The sequence below is a fragment of the Myotis lucifugus genome, unplaced genomic scaffold (assembly GCF_000147115.1).
Source record: "Myotis lucifugus unplaced genomic scaffold, Myoluc2.0 scaffold_234, whole genome shotgun sequence".
NCBI classification, from domain to species: Eukaryota; Metazoa; Chordata; class Mammalia; order Chiroptera; family Vespertilionidae; genus Myotis; species Myotis lucifugus.
Genome location: NW_005871282.1, coordinates 1,833,106 through 1,846,319, shown reverse-complemented (window position 1 = coordinate 1,846,319; position 13,214 = coordinate 1,833,106). Strand labels below are relative to the sequence as shown.

Below are 13,214 nucleotides of genomic sequence, written 5' to 3'. Positions count from 1 at the left end.
GTTCATGCAGGGGACATGGGGTCGCTGAGTTCCACCTGGTGTCTGCATTTTCAGTGTTCCGAGGCCTGTACAAACCTCCATCACAAGTGGTTGCACCATTTGAATTTCCTGGTTGTAGATAAGTGCGGAGGGGGAGCCGAGTGTGCCCCCAAAGCCTACCTTTGGGGTGTGGTTATGTTAAGGGGGTCACTCAGAAAGGGGAACTCAGGAGCAACCTTTGACCTTCCCCGAAGGGCGTAAAAGAAGTTGGTTAGAGGCCCTGCTACAGGAAGGGCTATCATCAGAGACAACTGTGGTTTCATGGAGCTGGGGTGATCTGGGGGTGGGGGGGAAGGAGGGGTAGCAGGGCCATGTGGTCCACGTCCTCCGTGCCCCCCCCCCCCGCCCCCCGGGTCAGGGTGGCCCAGCAAACAGCCGTTCACTCACCAGGGATGATTCCTCTGCTTGTCCATTGCTTCTCATCAGAATGCGTACCCCTCGGCATGGCCTTTTGAATTTGATGCTGACAAAGCTTATATCTGAAACGTTTGCTGTTATTGTGCATCAAGCTTTATTTATTTATTTGTTTATTTGAGAAACAAGAAGCCACCTTTGTTTTTCTTTGTTAGATTAGCACTTGTGTATGTTTAACAAACGTATCTTATTGTGGAAAGGGTTACAGATGCCCCTTCTTCCCCAGGGAGCCCCCCCTCCGCTCCCCAACGCCCCAGCCACCCCCAGGCCTTCACTAGGATGCGCTGAGCATCGTCTTTGTGGAGAGGAGCGTGTTGTGTGGGAAATGAGACGAGTGTAGGTGCTTGGAGTGCAGGGGGAGAGGAGGCTGGTTTCTGTAGAGAAATCGGAAGGAAGCCGGTTTCTCCGCAGCGCCGGTGACACCGCACAGCGTGGCTGCAGAGGAGACGAGGCCCCGTGCCGGTGACAGGACTCGGGGTTTCGTGTGTCAGCCCCGGGGTCTCCGGGTGCACAGTCGGCCGTGCCTTTAACCCTCCGCACACTCGACCTGCCTGGGTCCTACGGCACAGCCAGGACGCCGTGTTGGTGCTGATGGGCTTCCCAAGGACCCTCGGGACCCTCTCCCGCCCCCCCCCGGAAGTTTTGATTATTGATGATAGATTAACAGACGCATTAACTCCCCGCCTCCTGCCCATTTAGATGAGTGCTAACCATTAGCTTAGATTTGTCTGAAAAAGAGGAAACAGCCCCGAGGGCCTGCGAGGGTCTGAAGGAGGTGACCGATCCCTTTGGACCCTTTGGAATTCCGCTCTGGTGTCTTTGAAGGAAATTCTGCTCTGGTGTCTCCCAGGCGAGGTCAGAACAGCGAGAGCTGCGGGGCCGACTTCCTCTCTGGTCGGAACGGATCGGGGACGTCCGGGGTCTCCGTGAACTCTCCGCTTCCGCGAGGGGCACTCCGTTGGCGCCCCTCCTTCCTGTGACCCTTTGAATCTTAGTGATTCTCTCGACCTGGCAGCTCCCCTTACGTGCTGAACGCTCAGCCTCTCCCAGCAGCTCAGGCCGCGCTCGAGGGTGTGCATTTTATTTTTACTTTCTCCCCCCATGTAGGTGATCTGTTTCCTAAGGCTGCTGCTGAAATCGTTTGCTCTCGGGCGCTTTTTAAACAACGGTGACATGATGAGAAGAAGGTTAGGTGGGCCCGCCGTAATGATTATAATTAAGTGACAGAGAAAGTGCTATGTGCCTAGGAAGCTGGAAACTCAGTGGGGAGGAGGGGCCTATCCCCAGGGAGAAGGCGCCCCTCGGGTTGAAAATCACGTCTTTAACCACAGACTCTGCAGCTCTGAGGGAGGGAGACCTGGAGGGGGAGTAGCTCTGAGGGAGGGAGACCTGGAGGGGGAGTAGCTCTGAGGGAGGGAGACCTGGAGGGGGAGTAGCTCTGAGGGAGGGAGACCTGGAGGGGGAGTAGCTCTGAGGGAGGGAGACCTGGAGGGGGAGGAGCTCTGAGGGAGGGAGACCTGGAGGGGGGCAGCTCTGAGGGAGGGAGACCTGGAGGGGGAGGAGCTCTGAGGGAGGGAGACCTGGAGGGGGGCAGCTCTGAGGAGGGAGACCTGGAGGGGGAGTAGCTCTGAGGGAGGGAGACCTGGAGGGGGAGCGGCTCTGAGGGAGGGAGACCTGGAGGGGCGGGGTGTGTGGATGTGGGTGCTTCTGGCAGTCAGTGGGGGTGCCCTGGTCAAACTCGACACACACAAGTCCAGAGCACCTCCTTTTAAGTCACGGATAGGTCCTACTTTGTCATGGTCCCTTTATTGGGGGAAGACGAGTTGTTTGTGCTCCTGGAATGGTTTTGAGTTTTTTGTTTTTGTTTTGATTTTAATGCTGTTTTTGCTGCTGCTCGTGCCGGGGCCACACAACCCAGGCGGAGGAAGGAGGGTGAGGGATGGAGAAGGAGGGTGAGGATGGAGGGCCAGCGAATGGGCACCCCCTTCTCAGCTCTGGGGCGCCCGGGGGAGGTGGTGAGCTGGTAAACAGTGATGAAACCAGGCCCCGAGGCTTCTCCCGGGGGGATGTGTGGTGGGATGCTGGGACTGGGAGTCGGAGGATCCGGATCCGCCTGCTCATCGGCGGATCTTCCTTCTTCTCTGGGCGGTTCAGTTGCGGGGCCTGCGGAGAGCGGGAGTTGGGGGGGACGGAGGTGCCTGCGGGTGTGTGTCAGGGTGAAGCTGGGCAGTTTCACTGTTGAATTGTCGTCTGAAGTTTCTAGCTCTGGACCTGGTGTGTGTGTGTGTATGTGTGTGTGTGTGTGTGTGTGTGTGTGTGTGTGTGTGTGTCTGCGCACATGCGTGTGTATATCACACCAACATCAACATCAATCGTTTTTCCAGTTTGAGCTCCTGCTCCTGCCGCGTGTGCCCTGTCTGTAAGGTGACCTGGGCCCAGGCGTGGGGTCCTCAGGGGAAGACGAGTGGGTGGCCGAGGGGTGACTTTGCCGATCACTTTTTCTGACGTTGGTGTTCGTTGTCTCAGCACATTTGTGACACGAATATTGTTATCACGTGTGAAAAGATGAAACACCATCCTGCAGTGGAAACGTTTTAGAAAGCACCCATGTTCCAACCCAGCCTCCGCCGCCAGCGCTTAGCGCCTTATGTTGGCCGCCGCTCCACGGGACGGAGCAGATGGGCAGGCAGAGTTCTTAAGACGCGGAGTGAGCTGGGCTTACAGCCCATTGGATGTGTCCACAACCCAAAGGCTCCGAGAACTCGTGACATGAACCTTCCCAGCAAGTGGATGAATACAAATTCCCGCTGGAGTTCCCTCCTGCCTGTGCTGCGGGAGGCGCCATGGCACGGACACGAGGCTCATCAGACCTGTCCTCAAACTTTACCTTTTATTGTTTTTTAAAGGGCAGCTTCATTGAGATATAATGGGTACAGTTTGACATACAAACCTTCAAATTCTCACCACCATCAAGATGGTGAACACACTCATCACCCCCAGTTTCCTGCCCGCCCCCTCCATCTCTCCATCCTCCTGAAGCGACCACTGACCTAATTATTGTCCCTATAAAATAGTTGGAATTTACTAGAATTTTGTAAACGGAACCATACGACATGTCCTCTCTTTAGTTGGTGTTCCTTCACTAAGCGTAGTCACTCTGAGAGTCGTTCCCGCTGTTGTGTGTTGATGGAACGTGCCTTTTCATGGCCGAACACATGACATTGTGTGGTCCCACCGCAGTTTGTTCGTCCGTCTGTTGGTGGGCATTTTGGTTGTGTAAGTTCTTGCTATTAAAGATGAGCTGCTAGACACGTCCATACACAAGTCTGTTCGGACATGTGCTTTCCTTTTTCCGGTAAATACTGAGGAGTGGAATGGGGGAGCATCGCATTTTAATCGGGAAGAACACTGATTCCCTCACCGTGAGCTGTGTGCCCTTCATCTCATAGGCGTCATAGTTTTGGTCAGTAACACTGTCCGTCTGCCTTTGCCCTCCGAGCAGAACAGCCCAGTGAACATCCTGTGTCAGGTTGTGCCCGGCATCATTCAAGTTCTTGCCTTGGAAGCCGGCAGCTGCATCGGAGGCTGAGGACAAGGAACAGAGGGATTCGGGGAGGGACGATGATAAGGCTCACAGCTCAGCAGCTGCACCGCCAGCTTGTGGAAGGGGAGGGGCCAGGAAATGAGGGAACCGGTGGGTGGGGCTCCTAGAGTCTCTCAGAGGGTTCAGCTCCAGCAACCTGAGCCTCTGTGTGGGTATCTTTTTAAAAAAATATATATTTTTATTGATTTCAGACAGGAAGGAAGAGGGAGAGATAGAAACATCAATGATGAGAGAGAATCATTGATCACCTGCCCCCTGCACGCCCCCTACTGGGAATCGAACCCACAACCTGGAATTGAACTGTGACCTCCTGGTTCATAGGTTGACGCTCAACCACTGAGCCACGCCGGCCGGGTTTTTTTTTTTTGGTTTGTTTTTGTCGTGTTTGATTTTTTCCATTTTCTATTAGCCTCTGTGTGTCTCTATTCACATTGCGAGGTCCTGACAGAAATCTCTCAGGCCCCCACGAGTGAGATGCTTCACCGGTGGCCCAGCCCCTGTGTCTAGGGGTCGGGGGCAGGCGGCTGGGGGGCCAGTTTTGAATTGAGCAGCAGCTGCTTGTCCTCCACGCGTAACCGTTTTCTGCACTACGTGGGCCTGTGCAGGTACCGTTGGGTGAGAGCCCATCGTGTCATAGATACTCCAGCTGTCAGTTTTCCAGGCGTTACACCTCCCGTTGGAGCTGGCAGCCATGGCTGAGCATGGGCGTGTGGGGACACTCCCGCTCCCTCCTGAAGCCGCTGTTATTATATAGGATTTAGGTTCGCAATGAGGGTCACACTGCACGTTCCTGGAATTAGACTGACCCCCAGGCTCACTGTAACCTGGTGTGGAGGTGGGTTCGGAGCCCCGAATGCGTGGGGTTTCAGGAAGATTTGACTCTGCCGGAAGGGTTTCCACCCGCTCCTGTGCACCCATCCACACACCCCTGTCTCCTGAGTTTGCCAGCAGCTTGCACCGCCGCTCGCAGGCCCGGGAGGCGTGTGGACGCCGGGACACGCGCTCCGGGTCTGACGGCTGCGCTCCTGCTTCCCTCCAGGGTCCGTGTTCACGCTGAAGGTCCAGGTGAATGACATCATCAGCCGCCAGCCCCTGAGCCGGGCGGCGGTCGAGGTGTTTGTCAACCACACGAAGACGAATTCCGCCGCCACCGGGAGCCAGGGCTCCGTGCTGGTCCGCGTGCCCTTCGCGCTGGGCCTCGGCCTCACCATCCTGGCGCACAAGGTCGGCTACGTGCTGGCCCCGCTGGCCTGGAGGCCCGGCCAGATGCCAAGTAAGCGAGGGGCGGGGTGCCCGTCCCAGCCGCGCCCTCCGCCCTCCGGGGGCCTGGGTTCTGCTAAGTGCACAGGGAATGTCTGCGGGATCGTATAACCTGGGTCAGAAAGGAGTGCCCGTTTCCTTTCCTCTCAAATATATTTTATTGATCTCAGCCAGGAAGGGAGAGGGAGAGGGAGATGGAAACATCCATGATGACAGAGTCATGGACCGGCTGCCTCCTGCACGCCCCACTCTGGGGATCGAGCCGCCACCCGGGCATGTGCCCTGACCAGGAATCGAACCCTGACCTCCTGGTTCATAGGTGGACACCCAACCCCACCGGCCTGGCTCACAGTTTGTTTGTTTTTTTACCACTTTTTAGGGTCTTGCTGGAGCAGATCTATGCATGTCTGCCCCCCCCCCCCCCCGGCTTAGTAACGTCTCTCCATTGTGCTGTATTTCACAGTATATTCATCAGTGACGCTTTCACTGTTCCCGCAAAGCCAAGCAAATATATGGCTGTTTGAAGACACCGTTTTAATTACTGGAAAGTTAGCCGGTAAGTGTAACGCTTTCTTCTCGGCTAACAAGTCCACAGTTGAGGTGGTTACTCTGACAACTGCAGGTCCGCAGGGACGAGTCACTGCGGGTCCTAAGGTGGGAAAATCTAAATGGATCAGGTTGTTTTTCCTTCCAGATGCCAAATCTCAACCAAGTGCCCAGTTTTCAAAAGCCTTCATCCAGCTCCCGGACCGCCACCACCTGGGCAACGTGACCGGCTACCTCACCGTCCTGCAGCAGTTTCTGAAAATGGACAGTTTCCTGTATACGACCGGAGTCACGCTGAACAAATCAGGTGCTGTCTCCTTTCTCGCAGGAGGGTCATCTGTAGGAGACAGTACCCAAGCCTCTCGTCAAAGCTGCCGCAGCGATTTAGGTCGGACGCTCGCTGAGGCTGGGGGGGGCGGGGGGGCATTTCGGAAACACAGGCCAGTGGTTAGAAGCTACAAGCACTCGATCCGCTCGTATGCAGGGGGAGAAAGGTTAACAAAGCCTTCTGCACACCCTCCTCCAAATTTTACCTCCAAGAGGTCAAAACAGGTGTCGAAAATAGTAACGATTGTTGTGTGACCTTGTAAATTAAAAAATACATTTAAAAATGGAAATTTGATTTAGAGCAGTGGTTCTCAACCTTCTGGCCCTTTAAATACAGTTCCTCATGTTGTGACCCAACCATAACATTATTTTCGTTGCTACTTCATAACTGTAATGTGGCTACTGTGATGAATCGTCATGTAAATATCTGATATGCAGGATGGTCTTAGGCGACCCCTGTGAAAGGGTTGTTGGACCGCCAAAGGGGTTGTGACCCACAGGTTGAGAACCGCTAATTTAGATCAATGTGCATTTGTCTTTTTATAATTTTATGCACTTTCTGTGCGTCCTTATCACATGGGTGAGAAGTGTCTGTCACGGGCAGCGCTGGCTGAACGAGAGGAGCCAGGTGTTGGGCCCATACGCATGCTGCTGACAGGTCACCACACCCGTGTTCACGTCGACGTTAATAAACGGCCTTTTCCAGGTTTTGAGAGCATCGAGCTGACGCCGCTGGCCGCGGTGTGCGTGAAGATGTACGCGGGCGGCAGGGAGCTCCAGGTGGCCGGCTCCGTGCAGCTTTCGCTCCCGCTTCTCCACCCCCAGGGCGTGAGGGCGGGGGACCCCCTCCCCGCCTGGACCTTCGACATGAACACAGGTGTGTGACGAGAGAGGCGTTCTGGATGCTTTTCTTGTGAATGCTGGATCGTAGACGTAGGTTTCTGCACTTTTGTTCCAGCTTTATTGAAGGGTAACTGACAAGTGAAGTTGCTCCATTTCAGTGTAAAGTAACTTAAAAGGCCTCATGATGGAAACAGCCCACTCACCAGGGTTGTTTGTAAGCACATCCCTTACTTGGGCCTCAGCTTCCTACACATTGAGTGAGAGGTTGTTTGAAATCACTTTGAAGAAGAAGATCTTCTTGTTTGAGTCCTGATTTCAGGTTATTCCTCCTGGCAAAGGCCTTTGCCTCTACTGTACCTTCCAGTGAAAGAATTTTTGATTGATTATCACATATGCAAACACGGCATACACTATACCTGCCTAAAGGGAATCCCAGAACAGGTGGCAGATAACCAACCACCTGTCGGATTTCACTACTCGCATCCTTACGATAATCGCAATAGGCACAATTTAAATATATTTTTATTGACTTCAGAGAGGAAGGCAGAGGGAGAGAGAGATAAAACATCGATGAGAGAGAATCATCGATCGGCTGCCTCCTGCACACCCCACACTGGGGATGGAGCCCACAACACAGACATGTGCCCTGACCAGGAATCAAAACATGACCTCCTGGTTCATGGGTCAACACTCAACCATCGAGCCACACCGGTCGGGCTCAGTAGGCACAATTTAAACATTTGGAGAGTTATGATTTCCTAAAACATCCTGTACTTATTTGTAATGATTTTATTTTGTGTAGTCATAACAAATCATTCAAAACATTTTATTTAATATCTTATTATCATAGGTACTATAGTACCATGTGACATATGATGTATATATTATCCCATGGTAATATATTGCTACAGTTTTCATAATTTTTGAAAAAGTCCTGCAAGGTGCTCTCTACATGACTCTCAGCAAACTCCTTCAGCTCTAAAGGGACCGATACCGACTATAACTGTTTGGCGTCTTCTCTGATCTTTCTTGTAGGTACTTGGATCAGTCACGGCCGGGGAGTGGTCAAGGACTACAATAATCATTTAATCTGGATGTACGACGCGCCGCATCTGGGCTACTGGATAGCAGCTCCGCTTCCAGGAACTAGAGGTTTGTAAAAATGAAACAAAAAGTAATTAAACGCGACCCCCAAGCAGCCACGCTGGCACTGACGGCGGCCGACCTCGTTATAAGCATCGCGCTCCCTGTGGTGCATTGTGCACACGGCTTCCGGGCTTTTCGTCTGCTCCGTGTTCATAAGAAAAGTTAGGCTCTGTGAGCTCTAAGGTCTCTTGGAGCTACGATAGCTGGTGAATATGAAGTTTGTTTGGATCAAGTCTTTCCTTCCTCTCTCTCTCTTTCTCTTTCTTTTCTTCCCTTTTCTTTTTTTTTAAGTGAGCCAAGTCTTTATAGTAGATATAGCAGGAGTTAAATTTTCTCAGGGAGCACCATCAGTAGGTCATAGAATATCTGTATGTATAAAAGCCTAAGCGACCGTCTGAACGTTCGACCATCTGACCAGTAGCAATGATGCACAATGACCACCAGGGGTCAGACGCTCCGACCGGTAGCTATGACATGCACTGACTGCCAAGGGGCAGGTGCTCAATGTAGGAGCTGCCGAGCTGTGGTGACTTGGCAGCTACGGTTCTCGGGACCAGAGAGGAGAGAGCTCGATTCCGGGGTGCATCATCCGAGAACCGCCCTCTCGCAATCCGGGAGCCTCGGGGGGTGTCAGAGAGCCGGTTTTGGCCAGTCCTCGCAGGCCAGGCCCAGGGACCCTGCCGTGCACCAGGCCTCAGGTTTCCATATAAAACATGAACTTCGCAATTACAGCTTTCTTTCATACATTTCAGCGAGTAGCTGAGAGTTCTTGTTGTCTTGATGTGATAACTCAGCTAAATAGTTGCTAAGGAGATATGCGCTCAAAACGGTGGGTACGAACAGGGGAGTTGAATAAAAGCAGAAAAAAAAGTCATTCCCTGTCGTCTAGTACAGCGGTCGCCAACTGGTGGTCCGCGAGGTCCGAAAGGTTGGTGACTGCTGGTCTGGAAGTAAAGAAAAGATAAAACCAGTCAGCAGATCAGCAAGGAACAGAGTTACGGTGCCAGAGCCCGCATCGGGGTCAGGGCATCTGGTGGGAGTCGTGCCCGGTGTTGCTGGATGGCTTCAGGCAAGCCAGGCAGCCCTTCTGGGCCACTGTTCCTCCTGCAGCGACAGTGTCAGACCCACAGTACGAACGGGGTTGGTTTCCTCGTGCAGCCAGGTTTCTGAAGGCCAAGAGGACACTCTCTCTTTTCTGAGTTCACTTTTTGTGAATAATTTCTGCCCAGACCAGTGAGAGCACCTGGTTGCCGGGAGGGGGACAGGCTCTGGGTGATTGCGACGCAGCGAGGGCGAGGGGGGCCCACGGGGTGCTGGGGAGGCCGAGGAAGCAGGTGCCAGGAGGCAGGGTCCCCGCCCCGGCTCAGGCCCACCCGACGCCGTCACTGGCTCTGCCGTGCGATGGCTGACTCACCCTCTGCCGCCCTGTCCTCACACGCTTCTGCCTCCCAGGAGGGAGGCGAATGTGGGGGCCCGGGCCTGGGCCCTGAGCACAGCCCTGGGGGGAGGAAGGGCTGCGGATAAGTGTGTCCCCAGGCTGCTCCCCAGGTAAGGCAGGCGACACCCGGGGGAGATGGGCCTGCCGTGTGGGCGGGCAGAGGTGGACGGGACCGAGGCCGGCCCAGGAGGCGTGCTCTGTCAGATCCGGGAGGAAGGAGCCTCTCAGGTTTCTAGATGTAACAAGGCGCCCAATGACACCACGTGCACCTGAGGACATCCGGCGGGTACCTGTGCGTTGTGCAGCTCTCTCAAAAGACTCAAGCACTGCATGTTTTAGCCATTAAGTCTTCTTTTTTAAAACGTTTTATTTATTTATTTAAAAAATATTTTTATTAATGTCAGAGAGGAAGGGGGAGGGAAAGAGAGAGGGAAACATCAATGATGAGAGAGAATCATGGATCGGCTGCCTCCTGCACACCCCACCCTGGGGGTCGAGCTCACAACTCCGGGCCTGTGCCCTGACTGGGAATGGAATGGTGACCTCCTGGTTCACAGGCCGACGTTCAACCACTGAGCCAGCCGGCCGGGCTAAGTCTTCTTAAATAAAGAGGAGTCCTCTAGCTGCACCAGGCCTGCTGCCCCTAGGCCTTGGGGTGGGGGCTGGCATAAATCGAGTTGCCTCGGGGCTTCCCTGCAGCCAGTGTTGCCAAGGCAACTTCCCGGCCTTCAGCCTCTGCTCTTGTCTCCCACCTCCTCCTCTTGTAGCTTGTGGTTTGCAATCTCCAAAAACAAAGCAAAGCAAAACCTCAGTGCGCTTCCGGGAAGTTTGGGGGGAGTGAAAGCTGAGTGCCCAGGCCATCCCTCCATCTAATCGTGGGTCGGAGAGTTAATCCTGGGAGTGCCTGGCTCCGGGCCGGGAGGCGGCTGTCCCAGGCCGGCAGGACAGTCCCAGCGCCCACGCCGACCGGGACGCAAACGCCCACTGGGATGTGGTGACGCTCACACACCTTTCTTCGCGGCTCCTGTCCTCGCACTCCTCACGGTGTCTGTTCATGTGAAGACTCTCACAGTTTTTCTGAAATTAAAAAAAAGGTTTTAACGTTCATTGTTTTATTGACAGTCTTCACATTTTAAACTGTGCAAGGAACAAGACTTTTTTAAAAATTGAATTTATTGGGTGACATTGGTTAATAAAACGATGCAAGACTTGTTCTTAAGTGAAGCTGAATTTGGTCTTCGCGTAGGAGAGCTGTGAGCCCTGAACCGTGTCGGTCCACGGGCTGTTCTCTCCGTGTGGGTCTGACCGCAGTGCTGACGACATTATTATTCAGAAATTAGAGGGGGTTGCCTTTGTCCTCACGATGCAAAATACCACGCGGCCTTGCCAGCTGTCCGGCCTCGTCCCATCCTGGTTTGCAACTAGAATGAAATATTGATGAGAAAGAACAGTTAATATTTAATGTAACCCTTCAACCCAGCGAACGCCACGCCATTTCATGTCTAACAAAGACAGCCTGAGGAGCACTTGGGCTTTGTAGGGAAGAGGTATACCTCTTTTTTTTGGTATTTTTATATTATTTATATATATATATATATATATATATATAAATAAATTTTTATTGATTTCAGAGAGGAATGGAGAGAAAGAGAGGGATAGAAACAATGATGAGAGAGAATCATGGATCGGCTGCCTCCTGCACGCCCCCTACTGGGGATCGAGCCCACAACTCAGGCCTGTGCCCTTGACCCAAACTGAACCCGGGACCCTTCAGTCCACAGGCTGACGCTCTACCCACTGAGCCAACCCGGCCAGGGCTATTTATTTATATTTTAAATAATTCTTTATTGTTGAAAGTATTACATATGTCCCCTTTTTTCTACCATTGACCCCCTCCAGCCCGCCCCTGCCCCCCGCCCCAGGCCTTCAGCACCCCACTGTCTGTGGCCACGGCCCATGCATATGTGCACACAAGGTCTTTGGTTGATCACCTCCCACCCACCACCCTCCCGCCTTCCCTCCGAGATTCCGCCCTCTGTTCCGTGCTTCCATGTCTCTGGATCCACTTGGTTCATCCGTTTACTTTGTTACTGAGAGAGAAGTGTACCTTCCCCTAAACGTACACCTGAAACAACCAACTTACACGGTGACCTTATGAACTGTAAAAGCTGGATGCTTTTCTGAACTAGTTAGAGTTTGGTCTGAGCTTTTGTCTTGGAAAAACTGGATCAGGTGCTGAAGGAGAGGGAGGTTCCCCCTGAGACCGACTTCAATCCCTTCTGCTGCTGCTCCTGCTGCAGGCGGATCTCCGGCCTGGGGAGCGCTGTGCTCTGCCAGACACTCGGGCAGCCTGAGTGTCGCTGCCTTTGCCGGCGCTGACCGGGGTCTGAAACAGGCGCTGACCCCTGGAGTCGTAGTTTGCAGGTTTCTGAACAGCGGGGGTTGGATGTGGTGACCCCTTCTAGGAGCTGAGTGTTGCTGTCCAGTCCAGGGTGGCCCGTCACGGGCTGGGTACCTGCTGGGGCTGCTGAGGGAGCGTGGTCGATATAGAATCTGTTTTCATGTGAATCTTCAGTAGAATTCTCTCTGAAAGTCAATGAGAAAACAGCCCCAGGGGCGGGTGACAAAGTACTAACAAGGTGTGCACTTCCTTTCCATGTCACTTGCTTGTTTCTACGGAACCGCTCAGGCCCGGGCGGCGGCGGAGACTCCCCGGACATCGCCGCCTACCACACGGTGTTCCTGACGGCCATCCTGGGGGGCACGGTCGTCATCGTCGTCGGCTTCTTCGCGGTGCTGCTGTGCTATTGCAGGTGCGCGGGCGTTCGTGTGCGCACCCCACACCCTCGGTCACAGGATGGGCCGGCGTGAGCTGCGGGTTACAAAGTGTAGTCGTAGGACTGGGTGGGCTCCTCTTCACAGCAGGGGGTTAACCAGGAGGGGGGGGGCGTCCACCAGCATCGCCCAGGGGGTGCCGTTGTGGTGGGCTGGCTGCCGAAGGGGCTTCCAGGTTGTGAGCTGTGAACACTGTGCCCCCTCTCACCCCCCCACCCCTGCAGGGACAGGTGCGGCCCTCCCCAGAAGAGGGACAGGACGGTCACCAAGCTGGAGGCCCTCAGGAGAGACCAGACCACGTCCACCACGCACATCCAGCACATCGGCTCGGCCAAGGCCGCCCTGAGAGCCGAGGACAGGGGGAGCCCGTCCCGCAGCCCGCAGAGGCCCGGCCTGGCCAGGCCCGAGGCGGAGGAGCGCGTGGCCCTGGTGAAGACGCGGGAGCACTTCCAGCTCTACGGGGAGGACGCGGCCTTCCTGCCCGCCCATCAGAGGACGCCCGCGCCGGCCTCGGAGCCCCGGCCGCTGGCACGCGCCCCGGGCAGCCTGGCCCCCCGGGGGGAGGCCAACGAGGAGACGCGGTAGCTGGCGGGCCACCCGGAGGGGTACGCGCGCCCCCCGCTCCTCTGATGAGCTGCTTGAACCTGTACGGCCAGCCCCTCGCCGTCCTTGGAGGGGGGGGGAACCTTTTTTTGCCCCCCGAAGAGGTTTCCGGCTTCCGGGGGGGCCCGGGCCGGGCAAAGTTTGCCCCCGCAAGGGGGC

The 13,214-nt window shown here is 54.7% G+C and overlaps 1 protein-coding gene across 1 annotated transcript in view; it reads left to right on the top strand.

The window, feature by feature from the left end:
- Positions 1-13,037, top strand: part of FAM171B (family with sequence similarity 171 member B) — an 18,265-nt gene extending 5,228 nt beyond the window's left edge. The window contains 8 exon segments of the mRNA XM_023762119.1: positions 5,028-5,097; positions 5,099-5,330; positions 5,781-5,873; positions 6,012-6,170; positions 6,897-7,067; positions 8,069-8,185; positions 12,307-12,430; positions 12,677-13,037. Of these exon segments, the coding sequence (XP_023617887.1) occupies positions 5,028-5,097; positions 5,099-5,330; positions 5,781-5,873; positions 6,012-6,170; positions 6,897-7,067; positions 8,069-8,185; positions 12,307-12,430; positions 12,677-13,037 (1,327 nt within the window).
- The last annotated feature ends 177 nt before the right edge of the window (positions 13,038-13,214 follow it).